Source organism: Austrofundulus limnaeus, unplaced genomic scaffold, assembly GCF_001266775.1.
Source record: "Austrofundulus limnaeus strain Quisiro unplaced genomic scaffold, Austrofundulus_limnaeus-1.0 Scaffold1, whole genome shotgun sequence".
NCBI lineage: Eukaryota > Metazoa > Chordata > Actinopteri > Cyprinodontiformes > Rivulidae > Austrofundulus > Austrofundulus limnaeus.
In genome coordinates, this window is record NW_013952403.1 from 3,216,897 (window position 1) to 3,239,749 (window position 22,853).

General features: G+C 38.1%; 2 protein-coding genes across 5 annotated transcripts in view; both read left to right on the forward strand.

Annotated features, from left to right (window-relative positions):
• gdpd2 (glycerophosphodiester phosphodiesterase domain containing 2) overlaps positions 1–11,802 on the forward strand; it is a gene marked incomplete at its 5' end in the record, with an annotated part of 16,257 nt that extends 4,455 nt beyond the window's left edge. The window contains 9 exon segments of the mRNA XM_014005176.1: positions 1,972–2,117; positions 2,466–2,548; positions 3,207–3,366; positions 3,489–3,692; positions 3,769–3,917; positions 10,198–10,345; positions 10,471–10,553; positions 10,667–10,695; positions 11,085–11,802. Coding sequence (XP_013860630.1) covers positions 1,972–2,117; positions 2,466–2,548; positions 3,207–3,366; positions 3,489–3,692; positions 3,769–3,917; positions 10,198–10,345; positions 10,471–10,553; positions 10,667–10,695; positions 11,085–11,146 — 1,064 coding nt within the window. The 3' untranslated portion in view covers positions 11,147–11,802.
• Positions 11,803–12,627: 825 nt separating this feature from the next.
• Positions 12,628–22,853, forward strand: part of LOC106515388 (disks large homolog 3) — a 73,084-nt gene continuing 62,858 nt past the window's right edge. For 3 of the 4 annotated variants that reach the window (XM_014005186.1, XM_014005199.1, XM_014005211.1), the window contains exons 1-2: positions 12,628–12,655; positions 14,807–14,938. In XM_014005186.1, coding sequence (XP_013860640.1) covers positions 12,631–12,655; positions 14,807–14,938 — 157 coding nt within the window. In that variant the 5' untranslated portion in view covers positions 12,628–12,630. Of the gene's footprint in view, positions 12,656–12,934; positions 13,396–14,806; positions 14,939–22,853 lie in introns of those variants that run through there. The other variant, XM_014005194.1, reaches the window with a different exon arrangement.

The following is a 22,853-nucleotide window of genomic DNA, read 5'->3' on the forward strand; positions in this document are numbered from 1 at the left end:
TAATAAAATGATACAGGCCCAGGAATAGATCCCAGAGGTACTCCACTATTAATATTTAACCAATGGTGCTTTTAGATGTTTTATTCTGTTTTATAATTGTGTATATGTATTAATCAATTTTGTTTGTAACCAGGTTGCTGTGTACTGCAGACTTCTGCCCAGGTCCCCCTTGAAAATGAGATCTGGATCTCAATGGGGTTTACCTGGTTAAATAAAGTAATAAAAAAAAAATGTCATTCAACTTCTTAATTCCAGGATTTGTTAGACGGTTACTCATAAAACTGGTCTGGAAATAGACCAACAGGTTCGGTCTAAACAAAAACTTGCAGTTTTACTTCAGTTTTTAATTTTTAAATGAATAAGTTTGCACTCAAAATGAAGACCACAAAGATGGTGAACTCTAACAAAGAATCTTCTTTACTAAGATGTTTTTTTTAATAATTGACATTCTCTGTTCCTCTATATTTCTAGTTAAATCCGTATGCAGTGTGGATAATTTGTTCAGTCAGGCTGTAAAAAAACAAGCAAAATAAAAACTATAAAAAGAAATTGTTAGGTTGAAGCTACACTTAAACATATTTTGTCCTCTATCCTGCTGTTTTTAAAGACGTGGCATTCAAGTAAACCATTTTCCTAATATTCTCCTGTAAAATCTTAAACAAATCTCCCTTAAAAGCAACAATAAACAGAAAAAAAATCATGGCTTGATGCATTCGTTAAAAGGCGCAGCATTAAAAAAAATAAAAACTGGTCAGATCGGTGTTGACAGTAATCAAAAGTGATAGTGAGTGCCAAAGTATATATGTGCAAGATATTTGCACAATAGAGGACGACATCATGGGATTTATTACGCAAGATGATTTTAGTCAGAATTTTCTCACAGCATTTGAGCCTACTAAATAAACAACTCAAAACGGTCATAATTGAAGCAGCTCAAATATTCAGATTTTCCAATATATTAAGGTTTGTTTAATGTTTTTTAAACAAACTTTGATTGAATATAAAGATAAAAAAAATATTTTTTTAACTGCAAAACAATGTAAGAATCAAAAAAGTTAATCATTTCCAGCTAACAAGCACTGCTTTGTTGAACAAAACCACAGCGGATGGAAAAAGTCAGGGATATTGCTTTATAATCGGGGAGCAGAAACTTGTTTTTTTCCCCAATTTATGAGCTCAGTTACTGGAAAAATACTGCAGCAAAACAAACAAAAACTGTTACTGGAGTAGTTTATAGGTGGTATATGAAAATGAGATTTACAAGACAACCAGGTCCTTTATTAAGCCCCTTCATGACGTACACTAATTAGTGGTGTGTTTGTCTATCCTTTTATTATTTTCTCAAAGCTGAAAATGGGATTTTTTTTTTTTTTTTGTAAAAGTTTATGTTCCAGGATTATTTTGTGCATTTCTTGTCTGCTTCTTTCAAAGTCCATGTTTGATTACACTAAACAAGCTTTACTCATTTGCATATCATTTGCCTTTTATTTGTATTGAGGAGCACCAGCAATCCTACAGGTCCAATCTACTTTCTTAAACCAGCCCAACTAGCCTTTGTACATGTATTAATAAAAAGGTTTATATACATCAATGTGTAAAATGTTCTTATAAAATCATGAAAAGCATCAGCTTGTGTTTGTTTATAAATGTGGCCCTTAATTAAACAGTACAGGCCAGTTCTGAGATAAAGGCTCTCATAGCAAAGATAAAAGAAAATAGTGGCGACAGATGATCGTGTGAAAGAAAGCGATAAGGAATTTGGATTGACACAAGCAAATCAATTTACACATCTCATTATCTCAATCTCTTGATTTCAAACACATTTTAAAAACTGCTCAAACAACCCATAATGGCTGTATTGGCACATGACTAGGAAATAATTGAAGAGTGGGTGGAAGGAGGGAGCGGGTACAAATACATATTTCTTACCCAACATAAATTACCTAAATATTTTCTTTCCTTTTTTTTCAGGATCGAAGTTCCTCATAGCAGCAGCATTTTTCGTTGTGTCAGCTGCCATCTTTCTTTGGCCTCTGTTCATCAAATCGCCCTGCCTGATAAGCGTGACAAACTTGCCTGACAAACCAAAACTCATCGGCCACAGAGGCGCACCAATGGTGAGCGTCCTATTCAACCTGGCTCTAAAACACGGTGCAAGTTGCATTATTGTCTTGCAGACATTAGGAAAGAGGTGCAAAGGTTGAGACATGTTGCGTCCGTGTTTTTCTGGTTTGTTTAGTCAGTTGTCGTATTGTGAGATGGTTAAAACAATTTCGTGAGTGTTGCTTGTGTTCCGTCAGCTGGGCAAGACAACTCAATCAAAACGATTTCGATCAACCAGGAAGTAGTCTGTGTCGGTCTGTTTTAGACAAAATCAAACCGTTTATAGTGTAATATAACGCCGGGTCGTATTAAAGTGTGATTTAACGTGTTTAAGTGTGTCTCACTCGTGTTCTTGCTTTCAGCTTGCCCCCGAAAACACAATGATGTCGTTTCAAAAGAGCATCGAGTGTGGCGTGACGGCATTCGAGACAGACGTTCAAGTCTGGTACGGTGAAAAGTTTTTTCTTTTCTTTTCTTTTTTTTAACCATTCAGCCTTTCAGCAAGTGCTCAAGCTGACATGTAAACATTTAAGATCACAATGAAGTGGAGATCTTTAAGGGAAAAAATATTAATTTGGTTAATTTTACAAACTAAACTATTTTCTGTAATTGTAGTTGAGAGTCATTCACAACTCATACTCCCAAGTACTTCTCATTGTCTAAAAACTTTGACCACATCTTCAACCACAACTGTTGGAGTTACAATTGTTTGACTGATAGCAAAATATTTATTGAACCGCAGGACAGATTTTTTTTTATAAAGGAACTACATGTACACTGAATGTATCTCTACAACTGATTTAACTTTTACAGTAAAACCAATTCAAGATGGCTGCCACAGCTGGTCAACGTTAACACAAAAATGGTTAAAACTCTATCAGTTTTACAAATTTTGAGCTAAAATTTGATATGGTGGTAGCTGAGAGTAACAACATGACGTCTCAGTGTTTCGCATGATTGTGCTTAATGTTATCTGAGTTTAATCAGAGCGGCTGCACTGCTGGTATTTTCCATTATAAAATAAACTTTGTCTAAATCATGATCCTTCAAGGATCAGTGGGTCCTTCTTAGTTACTGATGCAATATTATTTGTCTTTTTTTAGTAACGATGGAATTGGCTTCTTGATGCACGACCATAATGAAGGGTTTTTAGAGAGAACAACAAATATAAAACAGAAGTTCCCTAACATATACTTACCCAACAGCAGTTATGTGAATTTTACGTTTCTGCGTGGTCTGAATGCGGGTGAATGGTTCCTAAAGGTGAGCACTGTGCCTGTATAGGTGTTTGTTGCTAATCAAAATTTAAGAAAAAATAGAAATGAGCTACATGCTCAAAAAATAAATAAATAAATAAATAAATAACTGTCCAATTTATTTTCCAGACAGATCCTTTTAACTCCATACACCTGCTTTCAAAAGAGGAGAAAGAAACCGCCAGGAATCAGATTATCCCCTCACTGCTTGAGCTCCTTCAACTCGCCAAGAATCACTCCATCTCGGTGATCTTTGACTTGTATAGTTCTGGAAGAGATGATGTAGAGCGCACACTTGAAACCATCTTGAGTTCTGGCATCGACCATCACCTGGTAAGTTCAGTCCATCGTGTGGATTGTGGTGAAAAGATTGCAGTCAAAAACATTTTTTCTTTTCTTGTCTTGGTAGATTTACTGGCTACCTCCAATAAACAGAAGCTACGTAAAGCGAAGAGCTCCGGGTTTCATCCAGATATACAACAACGAAAGTGAGATGACTGATGAAGGAGCACACCACTTGAACATGATGTACAACAATCTGAGTACAGAAAAAATCAGGTACAGGAGAAGCACAGTGACAAAATGAATCCAGATAATTTGCACTGTATTTTTGCCACAGGGTACGCACAGCGGCGTGGTAATTATCAGCATGTTTAGCATGCCCAGACACAGTGCTGCTTCTTTATTTAGACATGTGAGATCGACCTTCAGGCAATGCAGTTTAAACCAATTCTCAATCAGAAGGTTGTTATACCGATGAGCAAACCAGCAATGAAACACTTAACGGAGGAATGAAAAATCAGTGTTATGACATGGCTACGTTCACACTGCAGGCAAATGTGACCCAAATCAGATTTTTTTTTTCTTTTCTGCCCCATGCGACCCATATCTGAATTTTTAAAATGATAGTCTGAATGCAACAAATCAGATTTTTTTTAATCAGACCCAGGCCTTTTCAGTATGTGGTACTAAATCAACATAAACTAAGCAACTAAACATATCTGATGTTTTTCAAAGCGACTGCAATGTGAACGGTCATGTTGCGTTACATCCGACTTTTTCTTCACAAGGGGGTGAAGGATCAATAAGACACTAACCTCAAGTCTCGCTGTTTAAATCTGTAGCTCCATGTGTTTACAGCTCAAAAACAGAAGTCCAGTTTCTTCGTCATCTTACTTTGAATTTTCCATGTAGATGGTAATGTCCAGCCTCGGTCGTGGAGCGTATCGATCCTAAAGTTACTCGGTCGATAATTTAATTCCAGCTCGTTGCTTTGTTCCAAAAATAAAAAGCTTCACCGGAGCTTCCAGTCAGAGGCAGGTTCAGATATAAACCGTGAACTAAACAAGCATGTCGGATCATTTTTAATCGGCTCTGATTGAACAACAACTTCAGATTCGACATGCTAAAAGTAGCATCCATGCTAACTCTTTAAACAGCTGGCTGAATGAGACGTTACGTCTTTTTCTGTGCATGCGGGTCACATCAGTGTAGTGTTCACATTAGAGTCTGATGGAAGTTGCATTTAAAATGTAATATGAACGTTTACGCCAAAAAAAATCCGATTTTTTTTTTTTTCTTTTTCAAAAAATCTGAATTCTCCCACTATCCTTGTGGCGCGCTAACAAAGCTAGCAAGTTAAAGTCATGGCTGTCTCTTAGTGAGCCAGCCAGGCCACCCACAAACACCATCTAACGATCCCACTCCAACCCCCCCCACCTTTGCCCCCGCAACCACCGCTTAATCAGCCACACCAAACATGAGTGGGGTCAAGTGGACCCCACAAAGACAGCAGGGTTATTAAGACCTGCAGTGTGAACGTAGCCATGTTCCCAAGAAAACCGCAAGGTGTCGTATTCCGAACAATTTCACACACAAGGGCAGCGAAGCAGTAATGCAGCAACATGGACCGTTGCCGCAGCGGCATTCTTTCCTCAAACAAGTTTTTCACATACCTCTGCAGATTAAAACTTATGACTGACAATGTTTACACTCGCGTGCGTTTGTTCATCCCTGTTCACTCGCAGGGAAAACGTCCAAGTTGGCGTCGATCCTGTTTGTCTGCTGGCGAAAAGCCTCATGAACCGCTTGACAGATTTCAATGAAACTTTCAGAATGTGATCAGTGGATGTACGGCAAACTCTGATTAATCTTTTTGAACTCAATTCAAGTCTGCCCCTACAGCTAATTGACATTAGCCAACTTAAAATCACTCTAACACAGTCAGTTTTACAGATATAACACTAAAACTGTGTGTGGTAGTAGCTGAGTCATCCTCAGCACATACTCCAAGTGCAAACACACCGTGCGTGATTTAGCATGAGATTGTGCATGACTTCATCTGCAAGGTTTGACCAAAAAAGAATAATAATAAAAATAATACATTTTATTTGAAGGTGTTTTTCATGGTACTCAAGGACTGTACAGTAAACTACAATAAAAAATGCATTAAAGAATAAAAGAATATAAATAAAAATAACAATAAAAAATAATACAAATAGAGGTGATAAGAGATGGAGGTTAAACTGAATTTGCTGGTTTAAAAAAACAACAACCTGTCTTTTCTTATCATAAGATGATCTTAGTTCAAAACTTTAGCATGAAGAAAGGTGACATTCCTTCAAGGAATGCTGTGTCTCTCATTTTCAACATTATTGGCAGGGTTAGTTACTATGACACTCAAAAGTGTTGCTTCTGCCCCAGAAGCAACACTTTTGAGGGAACAACGTAAAAAAGTAAGCGAAAGGAAAGAGGCACTGTCCAAAACAAATTTTTGATTAACATTCAAGATAATTTCAAGAAAGATCAGATAACACAAATGAGGTGGAAAGAATGCTGTGGAAAGAAATCTTCAAACTTTAGCTAATTAACAACCCTAAATGACTGAAAACAAATCATTATGGCCTGTCACGTTTTGTCTGCATTCCTGGGTTGGAAAGCATATACAAGGGTGTATAAGGGTGAGTGAAAACTGAGTGATTATATGAACAGGTGGCTGATGAGACCATTTTGGAGAGTGGGGTGGGGTGTTTTATGTATTTTTTAATTGCAAAATGTTTTATTTTGTATTTTTATTTTTCAGTTTTTTTCTCCCTCTTATTTCTATTTTACTGTTGGATGTTTTGTTTTTATTGTTTGATCGGACTACAGATGTAAATTAGCCTTAGGCTAAATCTGGTGCAATGCATCAAATTGGTTTAATTGCACACTGTCCCGAATAAATAAATACATCATAAAAAATGTAGCCTAGCTCCCCCAATTGTGCTAGGTACAGTTGCAGCATCTCTGCTGGGAACTGAGGCCAGACCAGTTCTGGGGGTCTGACCGGCATGGCAAATTTCCCCCCAAATCTAGGCCATGCCGCTTGGCTCGATTTGACATCAGCTACTGTTGCTTGTCAATTGGTCCACTGACCGTCACACAGATGACAGTAACTTTGTGCCATTTGTTTGCAGTGACTTGTGTTTTTTTTCCCCACACGAGTTTAATTATGGGGTGGCTGTGGCAGAGTGGTTAGAGGAGTCGTCCTGGAACCGGAAGGTTGCCGGGTCGATCCCCTGTCCAGCTGTCTCAGTTGTTGTGTCCTTGGGCAAGACACTTCACCCCTAAAGCTGGAAACATACTCGCTCCGACGCCAACGGGCCGACGCGTGGTCACGTGGTTGTTCGGCAGTCAATTTCGCACAGACCCTTCATAGTCCCTGAGACACCCCGCGCCGAGCTCGGGAAACCCCCCTCCCGCTGAAACATACGTCACTGCATGGAGTTCCCCCGCAACGGCCGACAATGCAGGAAAAAAAAGTCAGACTCGTCACTCACCCGACGTGTTTATCCGCATCTGTCCTGGTTAAAGCTCCACAGTTTTTATCAGTCAGATTCCTCCATGCACGTCTGTTTTATCTCCATTCATGAGTTTTTCACTGTTTGACTATCTTTATAAAACTCTGCTTCCTAGTATCAGTCGGCCCTGGGAGCAAGTCGGGGTTTTTTCTTTCCCTTTTTTTTACCGAGTGGTTGAAGTCAGCGTAGCACTTTCAGCACAAACAAGCACGCCATGAGCTTTTCTCGGTTTGACTCTTTATAAAACTCTGCTTCACCAGTTGGCTCTACAAGCAAGTTTTTTTTTTCTTTTGAGTGTCCGAGCGCTTTCAGTTTCAGCACAAACACGCCCACGAACTTCAGACCAATCAAACATTACCATTGACACCGGAGGGGGGGTCAAATGTTCTGCCGGCGGGTTGTGCCAAAAGGGGCTGTCGAACCGACACTGCGAAGCCCGGTGACGTAATTTTCGTCATTAAACTGTGACAACCAGTGCCGACGTCGACAGTTCGGAGCAAGTATGTTTCCAGCTTAATGCCTCTGATGCGTGTCCCATCAGTGTATGAATGTGATTGGCACTGATTAGTCTCCATAGATAATTGTACATGTTAGCTTTGTAGAGACCTAATAGAGTGCTGCGTGAATGGGTAAATGAGGACACAGATTGTATTGTGAAGTGCTTTGAGTGTCCTGGATGGATAGAAAAGCGGATAGAAAAGCGCTATGTAAGTACAGTCCATTTAACTACACAACAGCAGTAGTGAGCTAATCAAACAACAACTCTCTAACACTTCAGTAGCTAAAATTAGCTTAGCGTTCTCTGTCGTCCTGTCCTCTCATCTTAAGCGTCACACACTGCTAATGGTACTTTTCCTTCGGGTTTGGTGTAGTCCATTATTGTTGGGTCACAAACAAAATGAAATAAGATTCACACATGTTTAATTTTATGATGCTGCTCTCTGCTCAATGCAAACAATAAGACCGGAGGTGGGCCTTATAACACAAAAATACCAATAGAGACAGACAACCATTCACTCTCTCACACCTGGGGACATTTTAGAGCAGTGTTTCCCAAAGTTGGAGTCAGGACCCAAAGTGGGGTCCCGAAAAATCAAGGTGGGGTCCTGAAAAGATTTTCTGAATTAATTACATTTTTGCCTTAGTTGTTATAAAGGAGTGAAATGTTTATCATCCAAAATTAGCTGGGACACAGGTCTCTGCTACTGTTATTTTGTGGGTCAAAAGCTGAAAAGTTCGGGAACCACTGCACTTTGGTTCCAAAAGTTGGGCTTGGGACCCAATTATGGGTCATGAAGCACCTTGGATAATCACCAGAAATCAATTTAAAGGATAATAAAATAATTGTTGATGTAATATTTTCCCTATAACTATTACAAAAACACAAAATAAGTATAAATAAGTATTTATATTTGTGTACAAGCTGTTTAGATTGTCAAAAAGCCTATGATTTTAGGGTTATTAACAAAGTTCGTGTACTCTGACCAGTAATAATTGGGGTCACAAGTTTTTGCCATGAATATTTTGTGGGTCAGAAGATAAAGTTTGGGAACCAATGATTTAGAGTTACCAGTTAGCCTAACAATTTATGTTTTCGGTCTGTGGGAGGAAACCAGAGTGGCTGGAGAAAATCCATGCATGCACAAAGGGAACATTAAAACTAAAACAAAACTAAATTAAACCATCTGAGCAGATCTGAAGAGCAGGAAATGCAAGGCAAGATTGAAATCTAAAATAAATACAACCAAGAATGTTGTTAAAGGCTTCCATGAAAGTGAAGGAAATTTTGTAACTGATTAACTAAATGTTAGATCTAGTATTGTATTTTCATACTTTCTGATCATTGCAGCCATAAGGTTTAAACTGTGTGTGTGTGTGTGTGTGTGTGTGTGTGTGTGTGTGTGTGTGTGTGTGTGTGTGTGTGTGTGTGNGTGTGTGTGTGTGTGTGTGTGTGTGTGTGTGTGTGTGTGTCTCATCATGTGTTCTTTGCTGTAACATAAACAAAAGTTGGTTACATTCTGACATGAAAGTTACCACCTTCAGGAGACATACTGTATGTTAAAAGGTTGTTTTATCATTATATAAGTCAAAGTTTTTTTGTTTGTTTTGCGAGTCTCTGCTTAGAGCAGACTGGGATAGTCTGGGCTGTTTTGCTACTGATGAGGGCTCAAGACCTTTTTTACTCTGGTCTGTTGACGGTGTGTGCTGCTGGGCTGATTGGAGTGAGGGACGAGAATAAAACCTTTTTTAGAAGATATTTAACTATTTTCTGTGAAGTCATTTAGACTTCCATTTATTGATCACGATTTCCCTTCAAAAGTAATGCACAGAATTATCCTGATTCATCTCAGTAATCCAGGTAGAAAAAAATCAAAAAGAAAAAAATAAGTAGGCCCTCTGGATGGGTTCTTGTTTAATGAAATGTTTCGTCTCTCCTCCAAGAGAGTCTGAGTTTCAGGTGAACTCAGCCTTATAAGCACTGCCTCCATGTGGTGGAGAAACGTTTTGATGCACAGAATTGCACATAAACACTCATCAGCCACATTAACTCCTCTCAGTTTTACTTGATGCAAATGTGTCATTTAAATGACACAAAAAAACAAAAGAGCGAGCAAAACCTGAAATGACACAAAATCATAGCTTTTATTTGCAGCTAGATTAAAACAGACCATCTAGTTAAAATGCAACGTTCTGCTTGAAAACTCTAGTTTTGGCATTCATATGTATATGTTAGTGTGACACATCCCACCCACCTACACCTTGCTGCAGACCAAACACTCGTCCTCATGGCAGGATAATAAGCTGTGCCGCAAAACAAAACCAGCTCAGGACGCAATAATGCACCTTTAAACTGTTTTGTTTTAATGTTTCAGCTCACAATTACGATATATCCACATAAAATATGAACTCATTTATGACTTTTTCTTTTAATTTGCTTCTCCTTTATCAAAATGGCCCCGGCGTCAGCTGTAGTTTCTGACGAGTTTTTAATCTGACAGGGAACTTCGGAGCAAGAACATTTCGGTGAACCTTTGGACTGTCAATGAGCGCTGGCTGTTCTCTCTGCTGTGGTGTGCAGGGGCCAGCTCTGTCACCACCAACTCCTGCCACCTCCTGAAGGACATGGAGCAGCCTCACTGGACCATGGTGAGCAGCATGAACATCCCACAGAGCTGATAGATCAATCAGTTTCACTTGTTAAACGTGCAGCTTTCTCTTTTGGGACATGCAAGAAACCCTTTGACCCTACATGCCATGCCTGTGTGTTTCAGGAACCTTCTACATACAGAACGATATGGATTGTAGTGAATATTTCATCCATTTTGATAATGATCTTTCTTTGCATTCTTCAGCAGTAAGTAAAGCAGATCATTTCTTCACAAATGGTTGCTTTATTATTTTTTTTCTTTGTTTAATTATGTTGCTGATAGTTGTGAACTGATTCATCTTTTTAATGTTTTCTACCAGGAAACTGTACTGCTTTGGTCAAAAACAAGGTATGATAGGTTCTATTTATGTTTCCAATGTTTTTTAATCCTAACAATTCATTTAATTAATGCTAAATAAATTACTTGAGGATGATTTTTTTGTATTGCAAAACTATTGACATTTCTAACTTATTTTATTATAAATTTGTAAAAGTTGTATAGGCTGTAAAACTTTGAAAACAGCAGCAGAATAGCCTAAAATTTCCATAGTAAATCATAAAAACAGCTTGTTTGATTTCTAGTCAACAAAATTAATGTTTAAAATTTGTGCTTTGTTTTTTCACAAGCTAAGATGTGACATTAACGACTGCTTTGTAAATGAAATTGCATCCATTTCATCATCAATAAGTGCCACGTTGGTAAATAATGATTTGGCTTTTTATTTTTACTTGTAACAGAAACACAAAACAACAACTCTCTGTGGAAAGAAATGCTTTCTCTTACCGGGAATCCAGCTTGACGGTCTTCAGTGGCAGATTTTTCAGGCTCAAAGTCGTCCTGTGTACGTTTCTGCTCTCACAACTGAGTGGTGCTCCATCAGGGAAAGATTGATTACATTTGTGTCATTTGTTATAAAGCTGTGAAACCAAGAACGTTTTTTTTTTTTTACATAATGTATATTTTTCATGTTTATTCATCGGTTATAACTGAAAATACACATGCGTTTTCTTTCAGCATTTAAAATGTAATTTTGATTTAAAGAAAACTTCATGGCAGGAAAAACATGTCTGCAATGTCTGAGCCAATCATATATAATTTTACACTGTAGTGTGCATGTTTGTAACTCTCTGCTGCCATCTGTTGTGTTAGAGGTGGAATGAAAATTAAAAAGTGATGCATGGTTAATCATTTCTGTTTTTGCATAAACTCCATATTTGTACAACAGGCTTTGTTTTGCAATCATCATTAAGCCTCAAGAAGATGCTGTTTTTGATGCGGGCATAGGATTTAAAATTAAAAAGTTAAATTGAAAACAAATTTTATTACTTTACCATTTCTACAACAAAAATCTGAGTCAGCATAAATGAAAAATGTTTATGGTTTTTAATCAAACTTCTAGAATGTGGTTTCTTTTTGCTGAAAAAATACTTCTCCAATAAAGTCATTTAAATCAAACTTTGTACTCTGTTTTATCAACGTAATGGGTAGTCATATTTTTTTTCACCAATTTATATTTAAAGTAATTCAGAAACTTTAACATGTTACAACAGAAAAAGGCAATAAGTTTAGCAAAAATAAGTCCACCTCATTTTGTGTTGCTTTTTTTTCTTTAATTTTTACACAACAATCTCAAATCATGACATGAGAATGTAGATTTATATATTTGCAACTTAATTTCTATGATGTAAAAATTGAAAATTTAAATGTCATGAATTTGCTTTTTTTATATTGTGCTTATTCAGAATAAGTCATTAATATACACAATGGGTTACTGCACGTTGTAAATGAATAAGTACAAAAACTAAGGTAATTAAATTTACTTTTTTATTTCAATTTCTGCAGCGCAATTTCAATTATGTCTTTCTGTAATTATAATTTTGGTCTTTGGGGAAAATGGCTAATTATTTCATAACATGGTTTTATTTGATATGGGAAATGCTCATACACAATGGCTTCTTGTAATTTCATAAAGCGTAATAGTAATGATATGAACAATAGAAAATAGAATGATGAAAAATAAACTGATATGAAATATAACAGTGATTTATTTTGGGGTGGGGGGGACAACAAAAAGGTAAAAATGATTACTGACAGCTCTTGGCTAGTTTGAAAGAGAAAACAGAATACAGATCTCTGCAGCAGAATCAATCTTTAATACCTTTCTCCTACATTTCCCACAATCCACTTCGAACGCCGACCGTTGTGTGGAGATTTGGGTGTGTTGTGCTTGTAGCTGCTATGGTAGCGGCTAATGTAGTCTCCATCCGCTAGCCTCGAGGAGGGATGAGGAGCCGGCTTAACAGCACCGGTAAGGCAAACTTATTGAAACTGCTAGCGTGTCGTAATTTTATTTTTCCAAACTTGTCACCCACACTCTCGGTTAAAGTTGGTTAACTTGAGCTATCTCAACAGATAACGGTTTCATCCACAGAGCTAACCAATCCTGATTCGTAAAGTCGGTGGAGTTTTCCTTTAACTGTGATTTTTTTAAGCGTCCCTTGAACGCACCGCAAGATGGCGCACATTTCAAAAGAATGTTAACGAGGCGACTTCATCATGGTGATAAAAAGTGACGAAATTAACGAACACAAACTTAACAATACTGTTGGTAGTGCAGCGGATAGGCGAGGCAGGCTTCAAGCAACATATTTTCTGTTTATTTGTTGTTGTTTTATTCGTGCAGTGTTAGTGAAGCTGGGTCAGCGGGTCTCTTACCACGAAAAGGCGAGGCATGAGAGGGGAGGAGGATACTGTCAAGCTCCAGAACTTCTGGAAAGTTAATATGAAGTAAACAAAATATTTTTGCCACATTTTCTTTTTATCACAGCGAGCTGCCGTGGATCATACCGCTGAAGCAGTGACTTTAGGCAGAAGTGGAGCGTTTTTGCAGCTGGATTTAAAACTCAAGATTAGTTTTTCTATATATAAAAACGAGCGACAGTTAACTGCGGGATTGATCAAAAGTAGCGACTCATGGTATTATTTCATCCTAAAGTATCCTAAGTTATTGGCTTTTCGTGTCGCACGCCATGATGGTGCATAAATATGGTAAGTAAGGTCTGAACTCTAACGTGTCGTTTTTGTTTTTGCTGTAAAAAAAATCCAGTTGAACATTTTCAGGTTAATGCTCATTAAAGCTATTGTTTGGCTCTTTTGTGCAAGACACTTTCAGCTGGAATCCCAGGAGGAGTCTGAGATTTTGGCCCCTCAGGGAATCAACAGTTAAAGCAGGATTTCCCCTCATGGGCTTCAGTTTATTTTTCACAGGGGTCTTTATTGCTCTTGGTTATAATGTTCACAATGTAGGACACTTTACCTTCGTGATGAGCATTTTCTCTTCTGCCTTCCTCACCACCCACTGGGTTCAACAACACACAGCAGTGTTATTTTGTTGGGTTATTTTTTAAACACTTTTTTAAAATCTTATCGATAAAGTCTTGCATGTCAAGGAAATGCCAACAATTATTATCATTATTATTTTTATAGGTATTAGAGTTGAATTGACACAGTAGTAAAGAAAGTCAACAAAAATGAATAATTTCAGTTTCAGAAGAAATTATTCTAAAATATTTAAAGGAGACATATACAAATCCACATTTTTAGCCATTAAAGGCATTTTGTTTTGTACTTGGAGCCTCTAGGAAAGCAGAAAATTTAAATGTACCATACTCTATTAGTGTTGCATAGATGTCTTCATATGTTTTGTTTGGGTCATATTTTTCAACCTGTTAAGTTTTATTTTGGATGATATTTTCTGAACTGTTATGTCAAAGTATTTACGACAGAGCTGCCAAATAATGACAGGACTTACCAGCTACAGTTTGGTGGTCTTCTTTCTCCTCTGGCTCTGTGGATGGACAAGTCTTACTTTGTTGACTTCTTTTAATTAAATTGTAAGTAAATTGTTTCTGTGCCGCTATGTAGTCGTAAACCCCTCAATCAACCTAAAATGGACCTCTCTGGAAGCTGAAGGGGGGCAGGGTGTGAATTGCCTCATTTGAATTTAAAGGAACAGCAACAAAACGAGTTGATATGAGACACACTTCAGAAAAAGGGCTGAATGTGGGGCTTGTGGTGTTACAATAAGGAGGAATTCAGACTAAAGCTTTGCGTTTTCACTTTACGTAGACCCCAACTGAATGATTTAAATTCGCCAATGAATAATTTAAAAACACGACATGTCTCCTTTAAAAAAAATGGACAATGCAAGACATTTGGAGTCACCAAAACCTTTTCTCCCTCATGATTTGCTTGCATTTCACATTATAGATTGGTAACAACAGTAAGTTGATTAATAGTATCATGGTAGCCTTTAATAACATCATGCATTTTTGTCTTTTTTTGGTCCCTTACTTTCGTACCTTTATATAATCACTTCAATGTCAGTTTATAGCTATTTAAACATGTGTTGTGATGTTCTGCTGCTGTTTTGAGTATGTGCATATATTTTGTGATGCAGACACAGAGAGGGCGGTGGGGCTGCTCAGACAGTACCAGGCCAACCTGACCAGCCCAGAAGAACAGGCCTTGAAGACCAGTGTTGGCAAAGTGTCCGCCATCCTGGATAGTCAACTCTTCCAAGCTCTTCTCGGTAAGATAAACGCCCACAAAACCGCTCGTTCTGAGACAGAGTGGGCTTCACAAAACTCTGCCCTACAGCTGAAATTAAAGGAGGCATTTTTGAACACATTTCGCAGCGCATACTTCCTAAATGACGGCTGCAGGCAGAAACAGGATGTAGCCAGGGTCAGGTTATATTAATTTGTATTGGATGTTAACTGAGTCTAAATGTTTCCCAATTAAGTTTTATGAAAGAGGCCTTTCAGTTTGCCTCACAGAGGTTTGCTGTGTATCCTCCTCCTGTGTAGCATACTCAGATTGTAATGAAATTCTCATTAAAGCGCCACAAAACACAGCATATATATATATACAGTATGGACAGAGCTGTTTTTAACCCAGTCTATTTAAAAATGCTGCAATTCTTCTTTTGTTTTTCTTTATGAAGCTTGTGCTTTTCTAAACACAACTGTTCCTCTGAAATTTTAATTTTTCAGTGACTAATTACAATTTTCTTACCATGCAGATGATACACTTATTCCTGCATAAGCAATACCGTTCTCTTTCAGGATCAGATAAAATATTTTTTTTTCTTTTTTTTGGGATGGGGGGGGGGTTTACAACGTGAATATTTCTTTTAGAGCAGATAAACACAATACTTCAGTTTAACCAATGGTTCAGTGGTTCTTTTAATTACAACAGCCATGTTCTAATGATCCTCGCCCTCGGGTCTGCCATTGCTTCTGCTGACCCACTGCTGCTCCTTTGCTGGGAATCTGAGGGGGAGGGGAGCCATGACTCAGGCCTCAGTTAAAAAGAAACACAGTATGCTGTTGTTACTAGTGATGCAAACAGACAGGGCTTTAAAGTATGGTTTCCTGCATTAGATTGATGCAAACGAGGCTGAAGAAGACAAACATTGCTGCATGTTAATTTTCGGAATACGTCATGAAGTTCCTGTGGTTCGAAGCACATGTTTTAAAATCTGTTGTAATGCTGAATCCCAAATTCTTCTCAAAAGTTCAGCTTAGATACGAAACATCACACTGACAAAGGAGCGGCATAACCGGTGTGGCCTTTGATAAATTGCTCAGACGATCTTTCCTCATCAGAGTGTTAATTTGAGAAATATCATGAGGGGTATTAGCCGGTTGGAGGTGATCATCTTCATCACGTAAGACGGGCGAAGAGTCACAGTAGGAGATGAATAATAAAAGCCAGACAAAAACATCATCAAGTGTTCCTTTTACCTGCTGGGTATGCCGTTAAGAAAAAAAACGATTTTACAGTGGATGCACTGATTGTGAGATGCCATTTGTTTCTTCAACTCTGAAATATATTCAAGTAGTTTTTCCCTTTATGTTGAACATGTTCCAGAACTTGAAAATCCAGTAGAATTTGTGTATTGTTTTGCTCAGATTACATGCATAAAATCAGATTAAATTCAGATTATTTTCATGCAGTCAGAATCACTGAACAATGGTGAGAACTGCGTTTGTGTTTCACATTTCTTTTTACAACGGCCATCCATTTAAGCCTTGATTAAAAATTGATACAGTACTTTTACGAATCGAAACTTCTTCAGGAAATGAAATATTGTGATATTTCTGTGTGTTGATATTTTCTCACACCCTTAGTGTGACTGGATTACTGAGATACAAACCAATAGAGCTTTAAATACAGTTTTTTACTGCAGTTATTGCAACCGTTTACTCTCAAAATTGCCATATTGGAATTTGAGGTCGGCGCTGAACTTTCCAAGATGATATTCCAACTTTGGGGGACAATATGTTCTTTTTTTACTTCTGCATACAAATGTAATGAACCTTAACTCAGATGTCCTTGAGCAAGGATCTGGTTATTGTTCTTCAGCCATAATTTTTTTACACTGCTTGACCCAAAAACAGGAAAGAATTGTCTCACAGTCAAATTTTGCTGGACGAATTTTCCATTTGGTTGTGCAATTGTTACACTTATTAAGCTTACAGTATGAAATACAATGTTCCTTTATTAGGTTTTTTCCAAGAGTTGGATTTGTTTAGTCATCGTGTTGATGATTGGCAAGTCCGTTTTGTTATGTAAATTCTTTGCAATCACATCCCAATGATTCATCATGTGGGTTAAGGTCTAGATTTTGTGGTGACCTATCCATTTGGGAAAATTATGTTTCATGCTCCTGGAAAATTCGATCCCAACAAACCTTAGATATGTCATCTAAAGTGATGGCTTCTTAAAACAGCCATCTTACATAGAACGAGTAGCTACTCATGGCATCAGTAAAAGCTAAATGACTTGTGGTTTACTTAAACATATGAAATATTGTGGTGCTTTTCCATTTGTAGTCTATTTGCATTATTTTCCCAGTGGATTTATGCTACCAAATTTCCAACCTTGTCATTTTTTAAGGTATTAGTTGCAGTTATCTTTTTACCAATTTCTGATCGAGTCTGCTGACATCCGGAGTTATATTTATAGAATCAAGGCAGACTCCGAGAGGATTAGCTTTTCAAATCAGAATTCCAAACATTCCTCACAAAGAATCTTCAATCAGGGCCCAGCCTGAAGCAGACAGGAAAATAAATTGCTCTTGGCTGCCATGCCAAGCCTCATCCACAAGTCTCCCAGCTCTCTGGATCGTCCACACAGTTTATTAGGGAGGTAGGAGAGGAGGAGTAGGCCTGTGGTTAGTGTGACTCAGGTGCTAGGCTGAAGAGGCCTCACCCCTCCTTCAACATGTGGCTCTCATCTGGAAAAGTGGAGAGGAGGAGCAGCCGATGCGCAGCTTTAATAGGAACACAGTGCAGTATAAACATTAGTCACTCTCCTATCTGCTCCTGTTGTGTTTGCCTACATGCTCAGGGCCATGTGAACTGGTTTTGTGTTGCGTTTGTCACTGCGGCGGTGGACTGAAATTAGAGAGCTTTCTGAGCAGAGAGGGAAATAATTCTGTTCAAAGAAGGGTGAAGAAAATGGGAGCTTTTTAAGTCAAGAAGATGCTGTTTTACCCTCTAAACACAGCGATCTGTCAACGTTGCAGTCGATCAGTGATCTCTGTAACTTTGATACATCGTGGGAAGTGCAGAGGTGTTAAATGCAGCGTGGGAGGGTTTGGTTTTGGCCACTTGATTGTATATCTACATGGTTGCACTGTCACGAACAAAAGTTGCCTTAACTGCGCATCTAGCCTTTTGTTTTAATTTACAAGCATAGAGTGGAGAGCATTGGGGGGCTGGGAGTTGAAACAGATCTACGTTAAATTACAGGGGACCATAATGCTAGGATGACGTTTTATTTAGACTGTGAAAAGGGGGTGAATTGTTTGCCCTGCTTTGAAATTGTGACCTAGTTTTCCATCGGTGTCATGTGGGTTGCTCGTCATCATGTAAAAATCCAGGGGCACAGTTTTTTCTGTATGATTAATCCTAGCAGGAAGTGCAGTGCATGTAGGACTCCAGTTCAACTACAGTGGTACATGACAAAAATAGGAAGTCTATTTTACATTGATCTGGCAAGCAGGGCTTGTGTTTGTCAAAGATGCAGGAACCTCCCCTGTAATTGTGACCCCAAATTTGAGCGTTCCAACCAACTTTGTGCAAATAGTCTATAGTCCAAAATACGTTTGGTTATAAAGGCCAGTGGATGAAATGTGTGTTTTGTTTCTTGGCCAGGAATTTTATGTGGTTTGTGGGACTTTTCACAGACGTTTTGGAAGTTCACAGATGTAACCATAGAAAACTTGCTGTACTTTTCTGTAACTATGAATGCTGATATCACAACAGGATGTGATTGAGCACCTTTTGGCAGGCTTGTTACCTCCGCTAAGAACAGATGAACAAAGTAATTAGAAGTGTTACTGAAAGCCAGGTGCCCAAGACTTAAAACTGAAGAGTTGCTAGAAGCAAGTTAAAAGCTGAACTAACTTTGTTTTAAGTGTCCACAAGTTCCAATAAAAGTCAGGCTGCAATATAGTTTTTCTTGATCATATCAAATCAGTCATTTAACCATCGTTTTGAGGTACTTAACAGGAAGTTTGGTCCAGGTGTTTTGGAGAAATGGTCTCAGAGTCTGTGCAGTTTGAGACTCAAGGCTCAAGTGTTTTATCCCAGACTAATTTAATCCTGATCAAGACTTTGTGGGGAGACAAACATTTGTGACAGAGCTCCCCATTTTACTGGAACTGGAAATAATTATTAATGCCTTTGGTTACAAATCGGCCCGAAAAAATACATTATGTGTAAAAGGCAGAATTTCATAACCTTTTTCCTGGAGACAAGGATGTTTAAGGATCTTGGATGAGAAATTATTGGAGTCCCAGGCTATCAGATACTATTCTGGCAAGTTGTAGTGGTGTCTTTTTCAAGGTGGGGGCCCAGATGAAATAGCTGTGGCAATATTAGCTAGCATAGCAAGAGAAAGATTAAAATAGTAGCTAGAGCGTTGACATGAAACTAATTTAATACAGTAGAGTTTATTTATACCATTTCACAACAAAAGATATCTCAGCTCCAGTTCAAATTCATTTAATTTCATTCAAGATAACGGAATCCAAATACACCTTTATTCAACATAGATTTAGATTTAAATTCAACTACATGCAGTTCAATTTGATCTAGTTATAATGCATTTCAATACAATAAATTTCAGCTAGCCATTATATTCTAATTACTGGTAGTTTAAACTGGTCTACGTATCTAAGATGAGGCCTTTATAAGAATACTGTGGAAAGGATTGATGGCAAAATGAGTAAAGGTATTTGAGAGTTTAAGAGTTATTTGGTAAAGCAGAGCACATCCTGATTTTTGGAATTTGTTGCATGCTGTGTGGGTGGAGCCTCTTTTCAGGCTGGTTAATTTCTACAGGATTATGTACAATGAAGTAAACCCACAAAGGTGTTTATCGTTACAAGTTTTTCAAAAACTGCCTCAAGGTAAAGTAGATCAGTTGAAATTGCAGTTAAGTTTGTGTATATTTAAGTACTTCCTGTGTGACTTAGTCTTATTTCTCTGGTATTGTGTTTGGTAGTATTTTTAGAAATAGCGCCTGCAATTTCCGAGGTGAGCCGCTGTGAGTGTAGCTTGCCTCAAACGTTGACATAAACAGCAACATTGCTATGTTGAAGGCGCAACTTGCTCGCACCATGAACATTGCGTAAATTTAATCTGGATAAAATCATCAAATTCTCAAGTTTTAATTAAAGCTTTTCCTTTGAATAGATTTATGATACTCAGTTAGTTTTAACATAACTGCATGGGGCAAACTTTCACAACCTAAGTAAATTCTGTTCATCTTTCACACCTCATTTATGATCTCCTGTTTAATTTCAGCTCAGGTGTGTGCGTCTGCATGTATATATGAGTTTGTCTGAGTGAGGCTGCTCTTTAGTCAGCTGGTCAACAAATTGCTCTGCCCACACATGGCTTCACTCCTCCACATTCAGACACATTGATGAGTCACATGCTCCACTTCTACACTTTTGTTCTCACAGTGTCTTGTTGGGACATACCGACTCTTATCTCCGTCTCAAACACACGCAGAAGGAAGAACTTTTTGAAGTCCTGTGATTAAAAAGATGCAGGTCATGTAAAAAAAAAAACCCTCTCTTCCTCAGCTGTGTTTTAGATCCCACCCTGACCTGTCAGTAACCTGTGGGAAAGTTGATGAACTCTCCTGAAATTTTCTTATGTCAACGCTGCAGTTATAGGCCTGGGTTTGACATCAGCAAACTTGTCACAGTGCATTTTCCTCAGATGGCTATTACTCAATAGGTGACTACAAAACATGAGCCAGGAGGAGATGAGAGGAGAATATACAGTATGTGGCTCTCAAAAATGAAATGACACAAATTAAGACTGGTTTTATGTTCTTCAATGTTCTGATAGTACCCCTGTGTACCTTTCTACCACTTTTTACTTGAAAAAAAATTGAAAGCAGAACTACCTTTTTGACAGTTTAAAGCCTTTTTTATTTAGCTTTGAGTCATTTCCTTTCTGTACTTTTACAGACATTAAGCAAAAGTACAGGTAAGATTAAGCTGATGCATTTTCATGCCTATAAATTACTTATCTTCTCTGCTCTGAGCACTTTGAAACGGACATAAATTCCTGAGTGAAAGCTGTTATGATCTTCTCATCATTTCCGATATAATTCACAAACACATTCAAAGCTAAGTAATTAGCTCGCTAATGGTTGCTTTTAATCACTGACCTGCTTTCGTATCATTTAGTTAACTTGGTGTGAGCTCTTGGCTGTTAGCACAACGCCTGACCGAGAACTGCAGATGGGACAGTTGCCTTTTGGCAAGCTGTAGCACATTTACTGTTGTCTTTATTTATTTTTTTTTTTGGCTGTTCCTTTCTGCAGAGGTAACCATAGTGAGCATTGTCAATTGTTTTAATACTGTATGCCCTTCGTGACACAACCTGGACTCGAACTGGCAGATTCAAGATTCTAAGACTGTGGCACTGATTAATGTGCAGTGGTCCTGTCAAAACATAACTCAAACAAAATAAAAGTGAGGTAAACTTGATTGAAAATGAGGCTGGCTGGACGTACTTGCTGATGGAGGAGACATCAACCGTGTTAAGATTACTCAGGCTGAGTGTAACTATACTCTAGTTCTGTGTTGTAGATGAGAGCAAAGTCTTTGTGTGCTAAATGTTACTGCAGAATGTGTGAGAGTGAACGGCACAGCTCTCAACAAACAGCTCTCTTGTACTAGAAATAACAGAAATGAATCATAGAAGGATGTCTTTAATTTCAAAACCAAAAGGGACATTTATGTAATAAGAAACAAGAATACAATAATAAGCTTGCAGTTTTGCCAAAAACAGTTACTAATGGAAAAAAATATTTATATTAAAAACACAAATTTTGAATTACGGTGGCACGGTGGCTCAGTTGGTAGAGCTGATGCCTCTCAACAAGAAGGTCACCGGTTCAAATCCCGGTCCGGGGATCTTTCTGGGTAGAGTTTGCATGTTCTCTCTGTGCATGTGTGGGTTTTCTCCGGGTACCCTGGCTTCCTCCCACAGACCAAAAACATGACTGTTAGGTTAGTTGATAACTCTAAGTTGTCCCTAGGTGAATGGTTGTTTGTCTCGTTTGTCTCCATGTGTGTCCCTGTGATGGACTTGCGACCTGTCCAGGGTGTACCCCGCCCCTCGCACTGTGACTGCTGGATATGGGCACCAGTGGACCCACGCAACCCTGAAAAGGAAGAAGCGTGTACAGAAAATGGATGGATGGATGGATTTTGAATTACTTGTGTTATTTACCATTTTTATTGTACTTCATACAGATCAAAAACTCAGGGGTCTTTTGAAGATCATTTTAAACCTTTACCACCATCTCTTTAGCCTCACACAGTTATTCTGTCAAACAGCTGTGATGTTCAATGCTCCTGGTTGAAGCAAACAGGCTACTACAGCTAGCTTCTATCTCAACAGCTGCTTTTTACAACAGGCAAAATCTAAAATCATTTAACTGTTTAGGTCCTATCTAAAGATTTAAGCTCCAACATAAGAAAACAGAAAATGTCCCTAAAGTACAGATTATTGATTCATGATATTAACTAATTAAACAATAAAGTAAACGTAGTGAGCTGTCTTCTGTTTTGATGTTCAGGTTGTTCTGCTTGTATAAATGTTATGTAATTCTCTTAGACACTGACTTGATGATAGTCAGCGCCTGAGTGATGTAGTTCAGCAGGAAGATATGCACTGTGTTCACAGATGTGAAGACACGACATCCATGTAAACAGACAACTCCCACCCCACAAGCAAGACATCTCCCAAAAGTGCCGATGATTGATCTGCGTATTCTTTTCCACAATCAAAGCTCAGAGCTTTAAAAGGGATGGGAAGTTATGAGAAATAAATAAATATGACTAAGTAAAAAGTACTCACATTGTTTGTTGTTATCCAAGTGAAAAAAAAGTCTCATTATTATTG